The sequence below is a fragment of the Lycorma delicatula genome, chromosome 1 (assembly GCF_047948215.1).
Source record: "Lycorma delicatula isolate Av1 chromosome 1, ASM4794821v1, whole genome shotgun sequence".
NCBI lineage: Eukaryota > Metazoa > Arthropoda > Insecta > Hemiptera > Fulgoridae > Lycorma > Lycorma delicatula.
Window position 1 is genome coordinate 338562929 of NC_134455.1, and position 21160 is coordinate 338584088.

At 35.0% G+C, this 21160-nt stretch overlaps 2 protein-coding genes across 3 annotated transcripts in view; both read left to right on the forward strand.

The window, feature by feature from the left end:
* The first annotated feature begins 8088 nt into the window (after positions 1-8088).
* On the forward strand, positions 8089-8475 carry LOC142317895 (uncharacterized). Its single transcript, XM_075354435.1, has one exon. The coding sequence runs from the start codon at positions 8089-8091 to the stop codon at positions 8473-8475; it is 387 nt and encodes a 128-aa protein (XP_075210550.1).
* Positions 8476-15560: 7085 nt separating this feature from the next.
* Positions 15561-21160, forward strand: part of LOC142334322 (uncharacterized) — a 52335-nt gene continuing 46735 nt past the window's right edge. For both annotated transcript variants that reach the window (XM_075382266.1, XM_075382265.1), the window contains exon 1: positions 15561-15965. Coding sequence is in view for 1 of the 2 variants with exons in the window: in XM_075382265.1 (XP_075238380.1) it covers positions 15942-15965 (24 nt within the window). In the remaining variant the exon portion in view is untranslated. The remainder of the gene's footprint in view (positions 15966-21160) is intronic.

Consider the following 21160-nt stretch of genomic DNA (forward strand, 5'->3'; position numbering starts at 1 on the left):
CTGAGTAAAAAATATAAGGTAGAAAATGTAGAAGAAGAATGGGAGAATGTTAAAAATGAAATTCTTAAATAAGCAGAAGCAAACTTAGGCGGAATAAAGAGAACTGGTAGAAAACCTTGGGTTTCAGACGATATATTGCAGCTGATGGATGAACGTAGAAAATATAAGAATGCTAGTGATGAAGAAAGTAAAAGGAACTATCGGCAATTAAGAAATGCTATAAACAGGAAGTGCAAACTGACGAAAGAAGAGTGGATTAAAAAAAGTATTCAGAAGTGGAAAGAGAAATGAACATTGGTAAAATAGACGGAGCATACAGGAAAGTTAAGGAAAATTTTGGGGTACATAAATTAAAATCTAATAATGTGTTAAACAAAGATGGCACACCAATATATAATACGAAAGGTAAAGTCGATAGATGGGTGGAATATATTGAAGAGTTATACGGAGGAAATGAATTAGAAAATGGTGTTATAGAGGAAGAAGAGGAAGTTGAGGAGGATGAAATGGGAGAAACAATACTGAGATCTGAATTTAAGAGAGCATTAAAAGATTTAAATGGCAAAAGGCTCCTGGAATAGACGGAATACCTGTAGAATTACTGCGCAGTGCAGGTGAGGAAGCGATTGATAGATTATACAAACTGGTGTGTAATATTTATGAAAAAGGGGAATTTCCGTCAGACTTCAAAAAAAGTGTTATAGTCATGATACCAAAGAAAGCAGGGGCAGATAAATGTGAAGAATACAGAACAATTAGTTTAACTAGTCATGCATCAAAAATCTTAACTAGAATTCTATACAGAAGAATTGAGAGGAGAGTGGAAGAAGTGTTAGGAGAAGACCAATTTGGTTTCAGGAAAAGTATAGGGACAAGAGAAGCAATTAGAAAACCAATCGGAATGATTCCTGAAAGAGGGCAGCAACGGCCACGACGACCAGGATCATCCTCGAGGTACGTCTCAAGTTTTATTCACACACACACATAATATATTTCATTTTTCTCCCGCACAATTTATATACAACATTTTTCACTCAATACATCAGGGAGCCGCTGTAGCCGATTGGTTTAAGGCGTCAGTCAGTCGCGTCCCATCATGACACACTTCGAGTCCTAGCAACCAGGTTTTTTTCACTTTAAATATTATTTATTTAATTCAAACCGACCGCTACACAACAGCTGTTCAACAGTGCTACCAACCTTTGAAATATTACTTGAATAATTTAATACAAAATATATAACCAGGCTGGCAACAGTGACACAAAAAAATCAAGTTGGCAACACTGACGGCCTACGAGCGTTACTGACGTCCCAATACAAGATGGCCGACCACCATTATCTTGATTTCGTGACGTAATTGATGGCGGGCTTCTTGGACATCCGCCATCTTGGACAGTCCGTATGCCTATTTCCGTACTACTTACTTCAATTCAAATCATTTACATACAATTAATTACAACAATTTCTTTACCAACAAAGCTATAAAAGTCTCTTATCAAGCGATGATAGGCACCTATTATCTTCTTTTTTTTGTCTTCAGTCATTTGACTGGTTTGATGCAGCTCTCCAAGATTCCCTATCTAGTGCTAGTCGTTTCATTTCAGTATACCCTCTTCATCCTACATCCCTAACAATTTGTTTTACATATTCCAAACGTGGCCTGCCTACACAATTTTTTCCTTCTACCTGTCCTTCCAATATTAAAGCGACTATTCCAGGATGCCTTAGTATGTGGCCTATAAGTCTGTCTCTTCTTTTAACTATATTTTTCCAAATGCTTCTCTCTTCATCTATTTGCCGCAATACCTTTTCATTTGTCACTTTATCCACCCATCTGATTTTTAACATTCTCCTATAGCACCACATTTCAAAAGCTTCTAATCTTTTCTTCTCAGATACTCCGATTGTCCAAGTTTCACTTCCATATAAAGCGACACTCCAAACATATACTTTCAAAAATCTTTTCCTGACATTTAAATTAATTTTGATGTAAACAAATTATATTTGTGATTGAAGGCTCGTTAAGCCTGTGCTATTCGGCATTTTATATCGTTCCTGCTTCGTCCATCTTTAGTAATTCTACTTCCCAAATAACAAAATTCTTCTACCTCCATAATCTTTTCTCCTCCTATTTTCACATTCAGTGGTCCATCTTTGTTATTTCTACTACATTTCATTACTTTTGTTTTCTTCTTGTTTATTTTCATGCGATAGTTCTTGCGTAGGACTTCATCTATGCCGTTCATTGTTTCTTCTAAATCCTTTTTACTCTCGGCTAGAATTACTATATCATCAGCAAATCGTAGCATCTTTATCTTTTCACCTTGTACTGTTACTCCGAATCTAAATTGTTCTTTAACATCATTAACTGCTAGTTCCATGTAAAGATTAAAAAGTAACGGAGATAGGGAACATCCTTGTCGGACTCCCTTTCTTATTACGGCTTGTTTCTTAATTTCTTCAATTGTTACTGTTACTGTTTGGTTCCTGTTCATGTTAGCAATTGTTCTTCTATCTCTGTATTTGAACCCTAATTTTTTTAAAATGCTGAACATTTTATTCCAGTCTACGTTATCGAATGCCTTTTCTAGGTCTATAAACGCCAAGTATGTTGGTTTGTTTTTCTTTAATCTTCCTTCTACTATTAATCTGAGGCCTATAATTGCTTCTCTTGTCCCTATACTTTTCCTGAAACCAAATTGGTCTTCTCCTAACACTTCTTCCACTCTCCTCTCAATTCTTCTGTATAGAATTCTAGTTAAGATTTTTGATGCATGACTAGTTAAACTAATTGTTCTGTATTCTTCACATTTATCTGCCCCTGCTTTCTTTGGTATCATGACTATAACACTTTTTTTGAAGTCTGACGGAAATTCCCCTTTTTCATAAATATTACACACCAGTTTGTATAATCTATCAATCGCTTCCTCACCTGCACTGCGCAGTAATTCTACAGGTATTCCGTCTATTCCAGGAGCCTTTTGCCATTTAAATCTTTTAATGCTCTCTTAAATTCAGATCTCAGTATTGTTTCTCCCATTTCATCCTCCTCAACTTCCTCTTCTTCCTCTATAACACCATTTTCTAATTCATTTCCTCCGTATAACTCTTCAATATATTCCACCCATCTATCGACTTTACCTTTCGTATTATATATTGGTGTGCCATCTTTGTTTAACACATTATTAGATTTTAATTTATGTACCCCAAAATTTTCCTTAACTTTCCTGTATGCTCCGTCTATTTTACCAATGTTCATTTCTCTTTCCACTTCTGAATACTTTTTTTAATCCACTCTTCTTTCGTCAGTTTGCACTTCCTGTTTATAGCATTTCTTAATTGCCGATAGTTCCTTTTACTTTCTTCATCACTAGCATTCTTATATTTTCTACGTTCATCCATCAGCTGCAATATATCGTCTGAAACCCAAGGTTTTCTACCAGTTCTCTTTATTCCGCCTAAGTTTGCTTCTGCTTATTTAAGAATTTCATTTTTAACATTCTCCCATTCTTCTTCTACATTTTCTACCTTATATTTTTTACTCAGACCTCTTGCGATGTCCTCCTCAAAAATCTTCTTTACCACCTCTACCTCAAGCTTCTCTAAATTCCACCGATTCATCTGAAACCTTTTCTTCAGGTTTTTAAACCCCAATCGACATTTCATTAACCCCAAATTATGGTCGCTATCAATGTCTGCTCCAGGGTAAGTTTTGCAGTCAACGAGTTGATTTCTAAATCTTTGCTTAACCATGATATGATCTATCTGATACCTTGCAGTATTGCCTGGCTTTTTCCAAGTGTATATTCTTCTATTATGATTTTTAAATTGGGTGTTGGCAATTACTAAATTATACTTCGTGCAAAACTCTATAAGTTGGTTCCCTCTTTCATTCCTTTTGCCCAGCCGTTGTCGGTTTAGGTTTTGATTTTATCCTTATTACAATGATTCTATCGCTATGTGTTTTGAAATACTCTACTCTCTTCCCTATCTTCTTGTTCATTATGAAACCTACTCCTGCCTGCCCATTATTTGAAGCTGAGTTAATTATTCTACAAATCACCTGACCAAAAGTCGCCTTCCTCTTCCTCTCTAATTCCTACTACATCTACATTTATCCTATCCATTTCCCTTTTTAAATTTTCTAGCCTACCAACTTTTTTTAAACTTCTAACATTCCACGCTCCGACTCGTAGAATGTTATTTTTTAATTTTCTGGTGACCCCTTCCTTAGCAGTCCCCACCCGGAGATCTGAATGGGGGACTAGCTTACCTCCGGAATATTTTACCAAGGAAGGCGCCTCCTCCATCATTGCTATATGAAAATGAAGAGAGCTACATTTTCTTGGAAAAAAAGCAGCTGTAGTTTTCCATTCCTTTCAGCTGCGCAGTACTCAGAGGACTGAGTGATGTTGATATGGCCGTTTAAGTCATTCTGACTCACGCCCCTAACAACTACTGAAAGAGTTGGCTGCCCTCTTTCAGGAATCATTCCTTAGTCTGGCTCTCAACAGATACCTCTCCGATATGGTTGCACCTTCGGTCCAGCTACTCTGTATCCCTGAGCACTCAAGCCCCCTCACCAACGGCAAGGCCTCATGATTCATAGAGGAGGCACCTGTTATCAGTTTTCGGTAATCAAATTAAAACTAACTACGATACGTTATCAACCCAATGTTCAATATTATCATTGTAGATAACAAATTGCAATTCTTAGAAATAAAATTGTAATTGTCCACTGTACAACACGCGCACAACTAAACACACACACACACACACTAACACGAAAAAAGTTCAAACCATATTACCTGCTGGCACTAAAGCTATACAACAAAAAAACCCGGTTAAAAAAAAATGTCTGTAACCCTAAATCTTCAAAACTATAAAACACGACCAATAATAAACCATCGTTCTTGCCAAACGTCCAGTCCATACAAAAAACTGCAAAACCAACCCAAAAACACAATCAAAACCTCGGAGCAAAAGTGTACAAAAAGAAAAAGTGATTTAATTTCTCAATCATTTGGTGGAGAATGAAGGATGGATAAAGTTATGAGAATTTTTTGTTTTATTTGAGAATAGTAAAAATCCAGAGCCAGAAAAGAGTTAGAGATCTATGATAAATTCTTCGAAATCTCCAGACAGGTTTTTTTATTGTTAATTCAGTCAATTATGGCTTCTTTTAAGATTTCATATTTTTACCAGAGGTAAACGAAATGGAGGTTCGATGCGAATAAGAAGTCTTAAATGGAAAAGATAATTCCCATTAATACTATTATCGATGATAAAAATAAAGGCTAACTAGAAAAGCAGAGTATTCATTACTTGAAACAATTATGAAACGGGGAAAAATTTATTTCTGGTTTAATTTTTGTATTTTTTTAACATGTGATCTAAAATATTATGTTGTGTTTCTTATTTTGCTAAAACGAGTCTTAAAAAATCATTTTATAGCTGCACAACTTTGCTTTTCCTTTGCTTATGCAAAGGAAAACCTATTAAATATTAAATAAAGCTAAATTCAAGCTTTAAAGAAATTTATATTATTTTCTATTAAACTTGATTTACTAAACATCCGTATACAAATACAAGTTTTTTTTTTGTACCGAAAAGGAATTCGATCCCATAACAGTCTTTATTAGGAAATGCAACTACCACACGATAATTTATTCAGAATTCTGAAACAGGAATTAAAAACGAGGTAGAAATTTAAAGGTAAGCTGAAAAGCTGTTTACTTCCAACATACGCTTCTGTGGAAAACCGACAGAGTATATTTTACATTAGATAAATTAATACAAATTTTTCACATCTATTTGTTTCCACGTAGAGAAATTGTACATTTAGAGTCTACTATTACACCGACTACATTACATTATTATGCTCTACTACATGTACTATGACACCATATGCTACTCGCTACAGGAGAGAAAATAAAAATGAAAACGCTTCGCGATAAGATTTACTAAAACATAAAACATGTTAAAAAAATAGTAATAATTTTAGATGACTTTTCAAAAATATTATAAACTTATCGTTTCCGTGTAACAGATCATTACTATTTGTCTTGACAATAAAAAGGGTAGGCAGAAAACACTCATCGCATCCGTGAAGAGTTCATTTACAATTAGGCCAACAGACTTATTCTTTTATAATTAAAAAATTTTGACAAATCATGTAACTTATTAATTAATGTATTCCGCACACTTATTTCACATCATACTAATGTGATATTTAATAAGAATATCACATTATCATATCTAATTTAAAACCATGCTTATTTTATATATCTCTTGTAATTTCTCTTATATTGTAATTCACAATACGTTATATTACAATATTATAATTTCAATTATATTTTGACGCCATTACTGTTACAATTTATACAGATACATATTTAATGCCTAACTGCTAACTGTATCGGCCTAACTGCCGACTCGGGTAGTTCGTAAATTCGGCTTAATTTTTTTTTTACGTAGATTCAAAATTTTCATGTTATCAATTTTACGTTGTGTGAGGTCGCTCAATAATAGTTTTGACAGTTATAACATCAATCAAAATACTTTCTTAATAAATCCTATTGATAACTCTGAAAATTGAAATCGGTAAATCTTATCACAAATAAATTTAAGATAACTTTAGCCGTAGACGTGTACAAACGTCTGAGACGTATCTCCCACTATTTCCTAGCTCCTTCCCCGCCGACTCGGCAACAACGGGGCTCAAGGTTTTAGTACCCTTCTGGCATTCCGAGAGGAAGGTAAGGAAAGTGTTATTTTGATTCTATTTATAGTAGGGTCTGGAGGGTTGGGTCGCCTCTGTAGAAGTGCCTTCTCACAGACACTGTGTACCTTCCTGCAAGTTGATTTGGGTATCTGTGAGACTGTGTGTACCAAGGTTACATTACGCCACTATTCTTTTTATTTTTCTCTCTTACTTTTGGTTTATGTTAACATATTTTGTATTTGTTGTAGTTTATCATTCGTGTAAGAAATATAATATATATATATATATATATATCCTTTTTTTTTTATTTTTATTGTGCAGGTAAAAAAATGGCGCATTCTCAATCTAGTTGCAGTAATGTAGTTTATCAAACTGACGACCCTGGTTTTAATATAAAAGTGAGAAACCTTTTGTTTGAGGATAAGTAAATGGAAAATGAAATTTTATCTAGGAGAGGTGAAAGTAGAGAGGAGAATAGCTCAGGTACTGATGATGAAATTAAAGAGAAAGATGGTCTGATGGAAGACTCTGATCACTGTGATGCAAACCCTGACTACATTGTATCTTCAGAAGATAGTGATGAATGCTGAAGCAGTGATGGTGATTATGACTGTGATGAAGTCCATGAATCTTCATGTCCTCAATTCCATTCAAATGAGGAAGCAAGTAGAGCTAAAGTAGAGCTGTAGAGAGCAACTAGAGCTGAGGAAGCAAGTAGAGCTAAAGTAGAGCTGTAGAGAGCAACTAGAGCTATAACATATCTTGGGACGAATGATTTTGAATCGCATTCTGCAGAATGCAATCAACAAGTAAGGGTGTCTCGTGATAATATAATCGGAGGTCTTCCCAGTCTTATGAAATCAGCAAAGGCACGTGGAGAAAATATGTCACCAAAACAACTTTGGAACCTTCTGATAGACCAACAAATACTCGACAAAATATTAAAATGGAAGCAAGAAATTTGAAAATAAATGCTAAGCCTGAAAGAACTGAAAACGATAGAAAACAAAAAACTCTTGAATAAGTGCAAACCAACTGATTTGCATGAGATAAATGCTTTCATTGCAGCAAACTTGTTCACATCAATTTATAAAGGCTCCACAGTAGATATTGAATCTCTTTTCGCTTCCAAAGCTTCAGGGTGACCAATATTTAGATCCATCATGACTGGAAAAAGATTCAAAACCTTCTTGCAGCCCTACAGTTTGACAACCCTGAACTGAATGCATGACTACAAAACTGCACCAATTTCATTTATTTTTGAGTGCTTTGTCAATAATTGCAAATCTCCTATGAGCCTCATTCGTACGACTTGCATAGATGAAATTAGTCTCTCATAGACGCTGTTGCTCTTTCAGGGTTATATGCCAAGTAAACTGACTAAACACAGCATAAAGATTCAGGCGCTCACTGATTCAAGGAGGTCATATTTTTATAATGGCTACATTTATCAAGGGAATGAAACTGGTGGAATGGGACAAACTCCCTCTGAAAGAGAACTCCAAGTCCCATCGCAAGTTGCTATACAACTTGTGAAGCCAATTGTCAACAGTGAAAGAAACATTACTGCTGACAATTATTATTGTTCAGTTGAATTGGGTCTAGAATTAGCGAAGAGAGGTCTCACCCTCGTCGATACTCTACAAAAAAAGAAAAGGGAAATTCCACCAGAATTTCAGGCATTAAACAGACGACCGGTACAAAGTTTTTTATTTGGTTTCACACAAAATATGACCCATGTGTCATATTAATACGTTCCTAAGAAAAATAGGAATGTGATTTTGCTATCTACAATGCACCATGACAAAGAGATTAATGAGAACACCTGAAAACCATCAATAATTATGTTCTATAAAAGAACTAAAGGTGAGGTTAACTACCTTGATAAAAAGTGTTCAACTTACTCTTCATAGTGTAGGTCCCCGAGATGGCCACTGACTATGTTCTTCTGAATTTGTGATACAGCTTCTTTGAATGTTCTCATGCTCTGTATTTCTTTCAGGAAAAACCCACTGCTGTGAAGATTCAAGTACATTGAAATGCTGGTGAAACAAATGATGGCTCCACATTTACAGAGGAGGCGATTAGAACCTACAACTAGAAGTAGTGTAAAAGGTATCATCAATGAAGTTCTCAATGTACCACCAGAACCAGAGCTAGAGCCTTGCACTGAAGAAATGTCAGATGTGCTACCATCAAAGAAAACTTATAAAAAATGTGATCCAAAACTAAAGAGAAGGACATAGTATAAATGCGTCAGCTGTGGTACACCTATTTGCCTACAATGTTCCAGAAAAATATGTACTGACTGTACTAATAAAAATTATCAAAATGATTGAAAGAAAATAAAACTGTAGTCTCCTACTTATATATTTACAGTCTCAAGTTTATTTACGTAGATTATTTTTTAGGAATATTACTCTTCTTGTTGTAGTTCTTTGATAATTTCTTATACATTTATTATTTCATTTAATTTTAATTTTCATCATTTTAATTTTCATTTTAATTTTCATTTAATTTCTTATACACTTCTTATACTTTAATATAATTTTTTAGTATTTTTGATGATCTCTTTTAAATGTTACCTATATATAATATATACTTACTACTTTACAAGAAGCAAAGACACATTTATTTTAATTTTAAAAGGACGATTGTTCTTCATTTTTCTATTGATTTTTGGAGGCTGTGTTTTCTAGCTAAGTCAAGTCCTAAGTGAGGGTATTATTAGTTTAGGCTGTGTTCTTACTTTAATTTATAGAGCTAAAGACAGTTATAATAATTTTTTTATTAATGATATTTATAAGATTTGTAATTTACGTACAATAAAGTGATTAGCACTTTAAAAAAGAAAAGTTCATGAAAAGTTTAGTAATTTGAAAATTACACTTTGTCCCAAAAAAAAGAATAAAGTTTCATACTTCTTAAAAATTTACTCAATCCACTTTCACCCTTGTATTCCTATATTCATGTATGCAATGTTCAGTTTATGGGTAAGTGGGAGGTAAAATCACTAACTTAGTGAAAAAAAGAAATGGTGTTTCACAGATGGTGTGTACCCTGGGGCAGGCCCAGGTGCGTGTACCCATGGAAGGTTATCCTAGAAATCCATGGTTATCCATGGAAATCCTAGGTTATCCATGGAAGGAAATCCTAGTCAAAAATTAAAAATTCTAATCAAAGTACAAACACAAATTCCAACAGAATGGACAAGAAACTCCACTGTGATTCCATTATATCCCGGGACTTTACTCCTGCCAAAGCAAACATTTCACCTGATGTACCTCAGCTTCTGTATTTTCTAAAGACAAATCATCAGGATGAAAATGAGCAACTTCCTCTCGAATTCACAGATGATACGAGGTTTCATTGGTTTCAACAACATCCAGCAAGAGATTGTTCAACAAAGTGTTCAAACCAGAAAATCAAGACGAGAGAGAGAGAAATCGCAAGTTTTTTCATCCCTGAAGTGCCTTTGTGAGTAGTCTGCTAAATCAAATATTGGCTAAGATATCCCAAAAAAAGGAAGGAGCATCCCACCCCTCCCAAACTGGGCTATCCTCACTGCCCTAACGCTAACACTCCTCACTCATTTTCCACTTCTTCCAGGGTCTTCGTTTGGATGATGTTCCTTATCACCTTACTGACTATTGACCAGTTCCGTTCACCATGAAGCATTACCTCTACTATATTTCTGCGGTAACCTCTTCCAACCGTTTACGCATCATCATCCAGTCTTCCTCTCACCTTGGGCACTGGAAGACAGTGTGTTCTGCGGTATCCCGCTCTCCAGAATACTGGCAGCCTTCAGACGACCATTTCCTCCTGCCGCATAGATAGCTATTAAAACTACCATGCTTTAATTAAAAATTATTAAATTTTTAATTTAAAAATTTGGGTTAGCTCAAACCTGAGTTCCTCATGCCAAGGGCTCAAACGTCTGAGCCAAGGCATGATATATGGTATTAGCATCTTCGTCCAGAGACCCACTTTGATCCAGTCCATCTCTCCTGCCAGCGCTCTGTCGTCTCCTTCCTGGCCATGCTCTTTGTCATCCTTCTCTTCTTCGCATCCGTTCTTCCGCCAAGAGCTCCATAGGGGCTCTACCAAACTGCCTCTGTAAAGCAATCACCAAAACGGCCTCTGTAAAGATCGTTCGGTAAGCTCAATGTCGATTGCCAATCGGCGCTGCAGCCCCGCAAGCCTCCGAACGGCCACTTTCGTGCACAACGCCCTCTTCTACACTGGCACGGAATACAAAGCAACAGACCGAGCCACCACCGCCAGCATCCTCCTCTTTGATGAGCTGGGCCTGCCAACCTAGCTTATGAGCCTTGAGACAGCCGACACTATTCTAATTGCCTTGTCAACTGCCTCCCTGACATGATCTTGAAAGACTCTCCGGCTGTCAAGCTAAACTCTCTGGTATTTAGCTCTACTGACTGGCTCGATAACGACTCCCCTTATCTGTAGCTTGATGGGGGGAGAGACACCTTCTCCCGGCTATCACAGCAGTTTCGTTTTCTCTGCAGCGAGGGTAAGGCCGTGGCCCGCCAACCATCTGTCGAACAATATAATGGCCAGTTCACCGTTCCTGAGTATCTCCTATTCTGTTCTGGTGACTAACCATGGAGACATCATCGGCAAAACCGGTAACAGAAATTCCCTAGGGATACCGTGACCTGAGGGAACCTGAGCATCATATGCTAGGTTCCACAGGATCGGTCCAATTACCGAACCGCGCTCCATACTGGTCGTAACATCCTTTACCTTCTGCATGACCAACTATCCTCCTGCCAATAAAATAGTTCTGAAGGACTCGCACAAGATATGGGCTGATATCTCTCCGAATCAACTCATCCATGATGCACCCGAACGGCAGTGAGTTGAATGCATTCTTGTCATCCAACATCACTACCGTCGGGATGCACCTCGTTCTCCAAGAACCCGCTGCGGTCTCAACAACAACTTCATCACTCTAGCTATGGCCCTCCGTTGTCCGCCCTCTCTTGAATCCACATTGACATTCACTAAGGCCTTCCTTCCGTTCTACCTCATCTCGGAGACGCTCCGCCAAAGGCCTCTCGAAGAGTTTGCTTAGTCAACTCAACAGGCAAGAGGTTGATATCCGACTGGCCCTCCTACCTCTCTTCCACCCTTCCTCAGTAGAACAACCCTGGCTTGCTTTCATTTAGGTGGCAAAAAACCATCTAGGAGAATGCAGTTGAAGGCCGCCGGCACTTGGTCCGCAACAACTTCCACGTTACAGCCACAACTTCGTTAGTAACCGGTCGAGGCCGGGATTCTTTTTAGCTTTTAGTCTCCCTGCCGCCTGTCGCAGTTCACCCATTGTGAATTCAGGGATATCCACTGCAGCTATCTCTCGGTAGATGGGCCGGTCACCTCTAGGGAAAAAACATCAATTTGATTCCTAGAACCTCCTCGGCAAGAACCGGTAACGCCCTACCAAATCTACCAGTTACGATTTGGAAGGCGTCACCCCATATGTCGTCCTCCAACCTGTCCAGGAGCTCTCTCCAATTCCTCTTCTTAGTGTCTAGTATTTCACTGCTGTAAGCGCTCCTTTTTTGGCCAGCTCCTTTCTAGATGAGAGAATGTCCTCACGATACCCCCTTCTCCTAGCCCGCTGAATCCTCCTCTTTGCCCTAACACAGCACCTTCTCGCCTCCGCCACCAAAGCAGTCTACCAGAATACATGCTTTCTTTGCGAACTTCAATGGTCCAGCGACTCTTCTGTTGCCTTTGATATCGCCTTTGTCAGCCTAGCTTGGCCCTCTTTCTAACATAATCTCCTGTTGTCAGCTGCCACGCTATAAAACCCACCGTTCCCTATCGCAAACCAAATAAAGAAATGGTCGCTCAACGACTCCTCTTCAATGAGCACCTCCCACCTCAACGACCCCTCTGCCAACCTTGGCGAGACAAACGTGACATCCACAAACGAGCATCCATTTACCCTCGCCAGAGTAGGCGCTGTGTCATTATTGAGCACCACCAAATCCAACTCAGCTATATGCCGAGTTTATAGTTGAAGAACTCGCTGTTGTCGGTGACAGCGGATGCTACATGATCATACATTTTCGTTCATCGTATCCGCGCGCTGAATTGAAATTGAAATACAGGCAGATGACCGCTTGGTTAGAAAGAAACTTTCACAAAATAGATTAGGAGTACGGTGACGCTATATACAGCGAGGATGTTGTGAAGAAACTTATTTCACAGTCCTCTACAATATACACAAAGGAGTTGGAGAAATCTGAATTTTTGCGTTGATATCATAACGATGTTCGAATGATACAAGAGGACGCACCAAAGCCGAATTCGAATTACATTGTAACCTGTCCGTACCTCTCTTTGTTCGGATGAACGTTAGCTCAATTTTTTTTTATTTTTATATGTCAAGTTATACATGGCAATAATTCATTAAACCATTATTCAACAAGCTACACGGCGTTGTCTATCACCTATGAAAATACAGTCCAACCTCACTCTAAAATCTACCACCTATGTTTGAACGAATTTACATCTTTATTTTCGCCAGTGGAAAATGTCCTGAAAGTTTGTTACATTCTTCGTAAATCACTCGGTTTATAATCATTGACTCCTCTCTACTATGTGGTGGTTTTTGCCTTCACAAAATCTTGAACCTTAAAAGCATTTCCTAGGTTATTTAGTACTTTTAGGGAGGCATTTATATACATCACAGTAATAAATCACACTCATAGTTCGAAATTTTTAAAATAAAAATCGCTTGCTAAAAAGCATTTCAAGTTTATATCACATTTTAACATGTTGATCTATTTGAATAAAATAACTTCATTAATTTGATTTATCTCCCTGTTTATTCATTCTTAATCAACTTGCATTAAAATTTTATTTAGGCTACTGACAGCCACAGCTGTTTGAGAAAAACCAGAGATATGTTCATTTATTTTAATGTATGTCTTCTTAATGAGCAATTCTTATTTCACAGTTTAAACTTGTTATAGTGCTTAAAATATAACAGCATACAATTGTTCATGACAAATTAAATATTGATATAATAAAAATAAAATAAAAGATCATTATTTGTAGGTTTATGAAAATGCTTGATGAGTGAAGTTCAAAATTGTATCTAGGGCAGGAAAGCTGGCAAACAGCGCAATAATTTTCCTTGTAAAATACACAAATCAGAAAAATACTTTATTAACTATAATTATTTTTAATATCTTAAATATCAATACATTTTTTAAAATAAGGTTCAAATAATTACATATTGGTAATGTGTTTGAACTAAAATAGAAAACATTTTGTTCTGAAATTAGTCACAGTGAATGTGATTCCTGAAACAAGACCTGTTTCCTTCTCTCTGGGAAGATAGTCTAAAGGGAAATCCCGATATATCTATTCAGGTATATCGAGGATTTTTGTGTGTCTCGGTGTAAGTAACTGTGCGTGTAGTAGTAAAAACATAAAGTAAATTTAAAATAACATCGATGTGATAAAAAAGCAAAGACGGAATCAATGGATTGCTCAAAAATAAGGTATGGTACAAGCTATATTATTTTAAATTATTCATTTTCTCATTTATAGCTTTAGAGAAATTAGTTAAAGATAAATTTGCTAGTTATAAATTCTTTTACTTTGTCTAGTAGTGAACGCGTTTACGCAAATCAGCTGATTTAGAAGTCGAGAATTCTAAGGTTAGTCTTAGTAAAGGCAGATACTTTTATACGGATTTGAATACTAGATCGTGGATACCGGTGATTTTTGGTGGTTGGGTTTCAATTAACCACACATTTCAGAACTAGTTGACCTGAGATTGCATGACTAAACTTCATTTACACTCATACATATCATACATAGGTGAATAAGGGTGATCCCTTATTCACCTTCTGAAGTAATTCCTGACGGTTCTCCCGAAGGTTAACAAGAAAAAAAGATATAAATACTTTAATGAGTTGAAAAAATTTATATTTGGCTCTCCTTCGCTGTAGTTGATGATAAACAACATTTTATGGGGCTTAAGATAAAATTTAATTGTTTAAGTTTAACTCGGTTAAATAGCACAGTTAATGAAAATATTTTATAATCAGAAGTAATAAATTTGCCGAATGTCAATAAACATTAGTGATGGTGATGTAATAAGTTAGGCATCACGTGTGGAAAACAATAAATAATAAATAAAATAAACTCAGGCTAGAATTTGGTAGGAGGAGCCCCCACTACAAGCTATGCATAAGAAAGATTGCTACGAATCGAATCGTTATTGAGAAAGATTTGGTTTCCCGTCGCCTATCCATTTCATTGTTAAGAATCGGTTTCTCCTGCAAACCGATTCTCGATTTGTGAACGACTCGTTCACGATTCTTCCCATTACTAATAACTACTTTCATTTGTCGTAGCAGTTCAAGAAAGTATGAAGTTAAAAGTTAACAAGTGGAACCCAGATAGACACTGCCAACTAAAAATTTAGGTTATAAAACTGTTCTAGTTCATAAATATAGAGAAAATAATAAAAGTTTATCTCTTTTTCTTTATTCATTGACCGGTAGTTAATTCAAATGATCATATACGCTTTCATACGAAGTCGATGAACTTCACTCAGAATAACCAACAGTTTTACCAAATTTTACCTCTTTATTTTTTTATAAATAAAATTAGAATCTTTTAATTTTAACCCTGATTAATGAATAAAAACTTTACTGTTGTAAACCTAAATAAAGAGAATAAAATGTTTAAAACGATTTATTTTCTTGAAGCCCTAATGTGCGTGTAAATATGTTTTTTTGTATAGTTCCTTAATCAATAAAGCGAAACTTATTTGAACGTAAACATCAATGTTTATTCGCTACTGGTTGAATAGGCTAGTAGGTTAATATGTTATATTGGGTTGAAATTATATTCATTGTTTGTTTATTGATGTGTTGTTTCTATGTTTAACTGTTGTTTAGATTAAGGAATTCTAATCTCAGACTTTTACAACTTAAAGATACGTTAGATTCGTATTCGTTTAATGAAACCCGATTCGTTAATTCTAATGATTAGGGGTTATGTATTGTGTGTTTTTTGTTTCGGTTTAAATTCGTTCTTTCCAGCTAAATGTGGACAGTCGAAATCTGATGTTTAAAATCGAACCAGATATCTTTCAGATCGTGAACGCTTGTGTAACTACCACTGGGTTAAAGTAATTACGAACTTCGTTGGAAACGCACAAATGTTGAAGTACAGTAATGTTGAGGTAATGTTTTTTAATCAGTACAACAAATTTCTTTCCTCTGTTTTATAATAAAATGTTTTTTGCTGCATATTTGATATCTTAATTTAAAAATTGAAGTTTTAAACTAATAAATTTGACATCAGAATTAATTTATATTCCCAGATTATTGTTTGACAATACCAGTTAAGGATCTTTTTTTATAGTTTTTAAGTTAGGATGTAAGGTTGTATTACATTATGTTTGTATCATTACAAGTGTGTGTATATTTTCTGTCTTGCATAGATTTAGCCATAGAAAGATATGATTAGCAATGAATCATAACTAAAATAAGCAGTTATTGAAATTGCCGGAAAATTGATTTTTTAACCCGAGTGAATCCAAACTGTGCTAGATCTACAACTCATTTCTTTTAGATCAGACCCTTTTGTCTATGTGGAGTTGCATATTCATAAATTTCCATTGTATGATTGTAAGAATTTGTTATTAACTCTTAATACTAAATATTTTCATGGGAAGTGTGTATCATCGGCTACTTAATATGATAAATAGACCTATCTGACCTTGCATTACACATAAGTTCATTTATGATTTTTATCTTAAAAAAGCTTATCATTAAACTGTGTTTTTTCCCATTGTTATAGACAATAACTCATTGGTAAATTCATGCAGGTGACTGGAGTATTTAAATAAAATGTTGAATATTCATCTTATTTTGATTTATTTAAAGGCGGCTTGAAAAAATATTTCACGATAAAACATAAAAGAACATTTATTTTAACTTCTGCAAATTAAAAAAATGTAGCCAATGTTAAATTCTGAGCAATTACCTGATTGAAAACTTCAATTTTGTTCATGCTTTAATATACTATACTAGATGTGCTTAGCATAATGAAAACACTAGATCCAAATATCAGAAAGCCGGTGTGTCAAGATCATCTGTGCAAGGTCAAATTTCACTCCACTTATCAAATTACAAATAGTCAAATAGCAATCAGTTTTATGAGCTATGATGACTAGTTCAGATACTGATCTGTTCTGTGGATAGCGGTTGGGTTAAGGTTTTGTGGCGAGGTTAGGGATAAATTACAAAGTATGACAATACTTAATACCATCTCATAGGATATTTGGCTGGATTATGTTGAAATGGAAATATAAATGCTACAGAGAGAAGAGAGAGACTACACTACATGTTTCATGTAAAGCGTGTATGACAGAACACCATCTCATTCATCTTTAATGACTGACTCCAAGCCCAACTCTGACTATTAAAATTAGTTTGGTTATTACTCTCTCTCCACAAAACTAACCTTAATCCTAATCTCTCCCCACAAAACGGATTAACATTGAACAGGTTGCAATAACAAAACTAATAGATAATTGGCTAGAGAACTGATAACACAGCACAGATTTTGACCTTGCATTGGTCACCCACTGCCCAAACCTGCTTTCTGATATTTAGACCTTTTGTTTTCCCTATCCTCAGCATAACTATTGTTTATATTATATTATGAAAACTCCTTTTAAAAACCATACTCTGCCTGCCCTACATGGAAATTATTTGGAAGAAATTTTGGTTCTTTTCAGAATCTGACAGCCACTTTTTCAATTTTTTTCTTTCAAATCTGTGGGTATTTGTAGAATTATAAATATAATCTAACCAAACTTAACCTACGCCTGCTTCACTCGCTAGTCAAGGTTGGCAAGGCAAACAAGCATAGGTTAAGTTTGGTTAGATTATATGTATAATTATAAACATACTGTTTTACTGGACCTCTCTCAGGTACATTTGGAAGACCCATGTTTCAATAAAATCAAGAGTAGAAATAAAAAATAGGTTAGTGAGTGTAGGTTAAGTTTTTAGTTAGATTATATTTATAATTTCTCTGCAAATACCCACTGATTTGGAAGAAAAAATTGAAAAGTGGCTGTTGGATTCTGAAAAACTACTGAGATTTTCTAGATTATTTTTTGATTAGATCCTGGTAGGTTTTTTTTTGTTAAACCTCCGGGTCTACCATTAGGTATTGCTTCAGAGGATGAAGATGAATAATTTGTGGCGTGTATGAAAATGCCATCCCTAACCAGGATTTGAACCTGAGACCTCCGGATGAAAGGCTGAGACCCTACCACTTATGCCATGGAGGCAGGCACATCCTGATAGTTGGATACTTTTAATTTTACTGTGATTTCTAGTTTTCATAGATTGTTTTCTATGGTGTATTTTATACTTTAATATTTGAAGTATATTCATATTATAAATTTTAACCATATGTAATAAAATTTAGTTTCCAAGAAAATTGATGTTTATATATATATATATATCATTTCACGCATTCGCAAATTTAAAAGCTAACTAGGTTTGATATTTCAGTTTCTCTTAATTATTTTGCAAAATGTAGATTGAACACTCAAAATTGAGCACAAAATTATTGAGCGCTCAAAACAAATTTGATTGAACTATCAAACTGTTTTATGTGCATTAAACTTATAATTGTTTTTTTTTTTTAGAATCTTGGTATATTAAAAATTAGGAAAGGTGTTACTGATAGTAACAGTTAAAAAAAAAAACTTATTTTACATATAAACAGATATATAGCGTTTTTATGTTTTATTTAATTTTTACATGTAAAGAATCTGAGAATTTTAAAATAGTATTATTAAACAGAAATTTAAATAGTTAAATTTATAATGTATTTCAAAAATAGATAGATGTACTCACTTTTTAATTATTCATACAATTATTAATTATTGTATTCATACAATTTTCACAAGTATAAAAAAAATCACTGGGGCCAAAGTCTATGGTGGGTGTTGTAATCATTTGTAACTAATTCCATGATTTTGGCCATCGAAACTATGCAGGTCTGAACCTGTGCATTGTCTTGATGGAAGAGGATCTTTTTCAATAGATTTTTTTTTATTTCTTTGCTCAACCGGTGCAATAATGATGCATAATACTCTCTAGTTATTGTTTGTCTTTTTCCAAGTAATCAGTGTAGATGATATTGTGTGCATTCCAAAAAACCATGGCCAATTTCACCATCTTCGTCTTCTTCGGAGCCTGTTCGCCTTCAAAAACCCACTGTTTTGACTGTTCCTTTGACTCTGGAGTGCAGTAGTGTATCCATGTTTCATCCACAGTTATGTAACAACTTAGAAACTCGTCAGGATTGTGACGGAAAAGCACCAAAACAGCCTCAGTGGATCACACGATTGCATTTATTCTTCACTGAGAGCAAATGCAGCACCCATCTTGGTGAAATTTTTTTCACACCCAATTTTTTAGTGCAATTGAAAATACACATGCAATATGCCTGAGGCCTCAACTATTTCACGCACTTCGATTCGTCGATCACTCAAAACCACATCATAAATTTTGTCAATCATTTCTGGGGTGGTCACTTCCACTGGATGTCCTAAACGATGTTCATCTTTTGTAGATGTACGGCCATGTTTAAACTCATTTACCCAATTGTAAACAGTTGCAAACACAGGAGCAGATGTGCCATGAACTTCATCCAACTCGGCTTTGATCTCTTTTGGTGTTGAGCCTTCTAAATTTAAGTGTTTCGTCACTACTCGAAACTCACTTTTTCCATTTTTCTAAATAAACAATAGCTTGTTCTTCAATCGACTATGGCAATAAAACCACGTGATAGATACAGCTGAAACTGTAACTGCACTCTAGCGACAAATAAAACTTGCTAAATGCAAAGAGCGCCATCTCTTGGATTTTATAAGGAATTATTGAACGATCCTCATATGTAGTGAGGGTTTTCACTTAACATTCAAATGAGTTTTCTACAAAAATAAAAGCAATTCACTAGATCTTTTTGCAAAATTTTCTGAATATATTGGTGAAAAGAATGATTGCAATAAATTGTCGTAATTTTATATGGTAAATTCAGCTATAGTGAATGTTGCCTTACTGTATAGCAACATATCTTTCTCATTTAGTATTTTCAGAAGTGTAAACAGTTGTACCAACTAAAGTAACATTTTTCCTGTTGTTTAAAACTTAAATCTCTCATTTTCTTGTTTTAAAATAATATTCTTTGAAGGATTTTATTTTAGTACTCCATTTTCTCCTGGTATAGTTTAATTTAGATCATCAAATTCTGATGTCTGTTTTTTATTTTTTTTACATACTGTGTGTGTGTTTATGACAGTGTTAAGATGGTGCGTTAATGACAATGTTAAAATTTTAAGTGTTTAGATTAAATGGTTTTAGATTATTTGTACACCATAAGTTTATTTTATTTCTACAATTTTTCTTGTTTTAGAACAGGATAAAACCTGTTTAAGCCAATTAATTGGGAACAGTACAATTAATTACAAAAAAAGTACAGGGGATTTACTAACTTGATTAATGATTAAATATAACAATCTTGTAAATTTCACATACAAAAAAAGCTAAACACATAAATTACAAATACCAATTTCAGGTTTTAAATTAAAAGCCTGGGTCCAGTGGATGTATAAAAAAGAAGTTACAGAGCAAAAAGTGAAATTTTTGTTAATGAGAAAAGCAATGACTTAAAACAAAACTAGGACCAGTATTTAAGGTTATTTAAACATTTATTTCTAAATTGAGAAACAACTATAAAAGAATATAATACAGTCAAAAGGAAAATTATTATATAAAAACCATGTTGTCTGCAGGAGACTGAAGATAAATTAAACTGTAGCTTATTTAAACTGAAAAAGGTAGGAAGATTAGCTCAGGTACTGAGGAAAACCCACTGGGTTGGTCTATTGGTGAATGCGTCTTCCCAAATCACCCGATTTGGAAGTCAGAGATTTTTAGCATTCAAGTCTGGTAAAGGTTACTTTTATACGGATTTGTTGAATACTAGAGTGTGGATACCAGTGTTCTTTGATGGTTGGGTTTCAATTAACTATACATCTCAGGAATAGTCTGTAGAAGACTACACTTCATTTACTATCATACATATCATCCTCACCTCTGAAGTAATACCTGAATGGTAATTCCCGAAAGCTAAACAGGAAATAGAAGAAGGTACTGAGGAATATTAATCTGTTTTTGAAAGAAGGAAGTCTTCTGCCTCATTTTTCATTATATGAAAGAAAATACTTATGGATTATCTATCCCTCCGTAACTCAAAAGAATTAAATTTAGCCCAAAAGAGTAAGAAAATCTGCTTAATACACTTAATATGTGCTAAGATTGGATGGTGATATAGAGATAAAAAAAT

What these genes read in the sequence shown, in the direction of transcription:
- LOC142317895 (XM_075354435.1), top strand. Translation starts at nt 8,089, where the DNA reads ATGCCAAGTAAACTGACTAAACACAGCATAAAGATTCAGGCGCTCACT.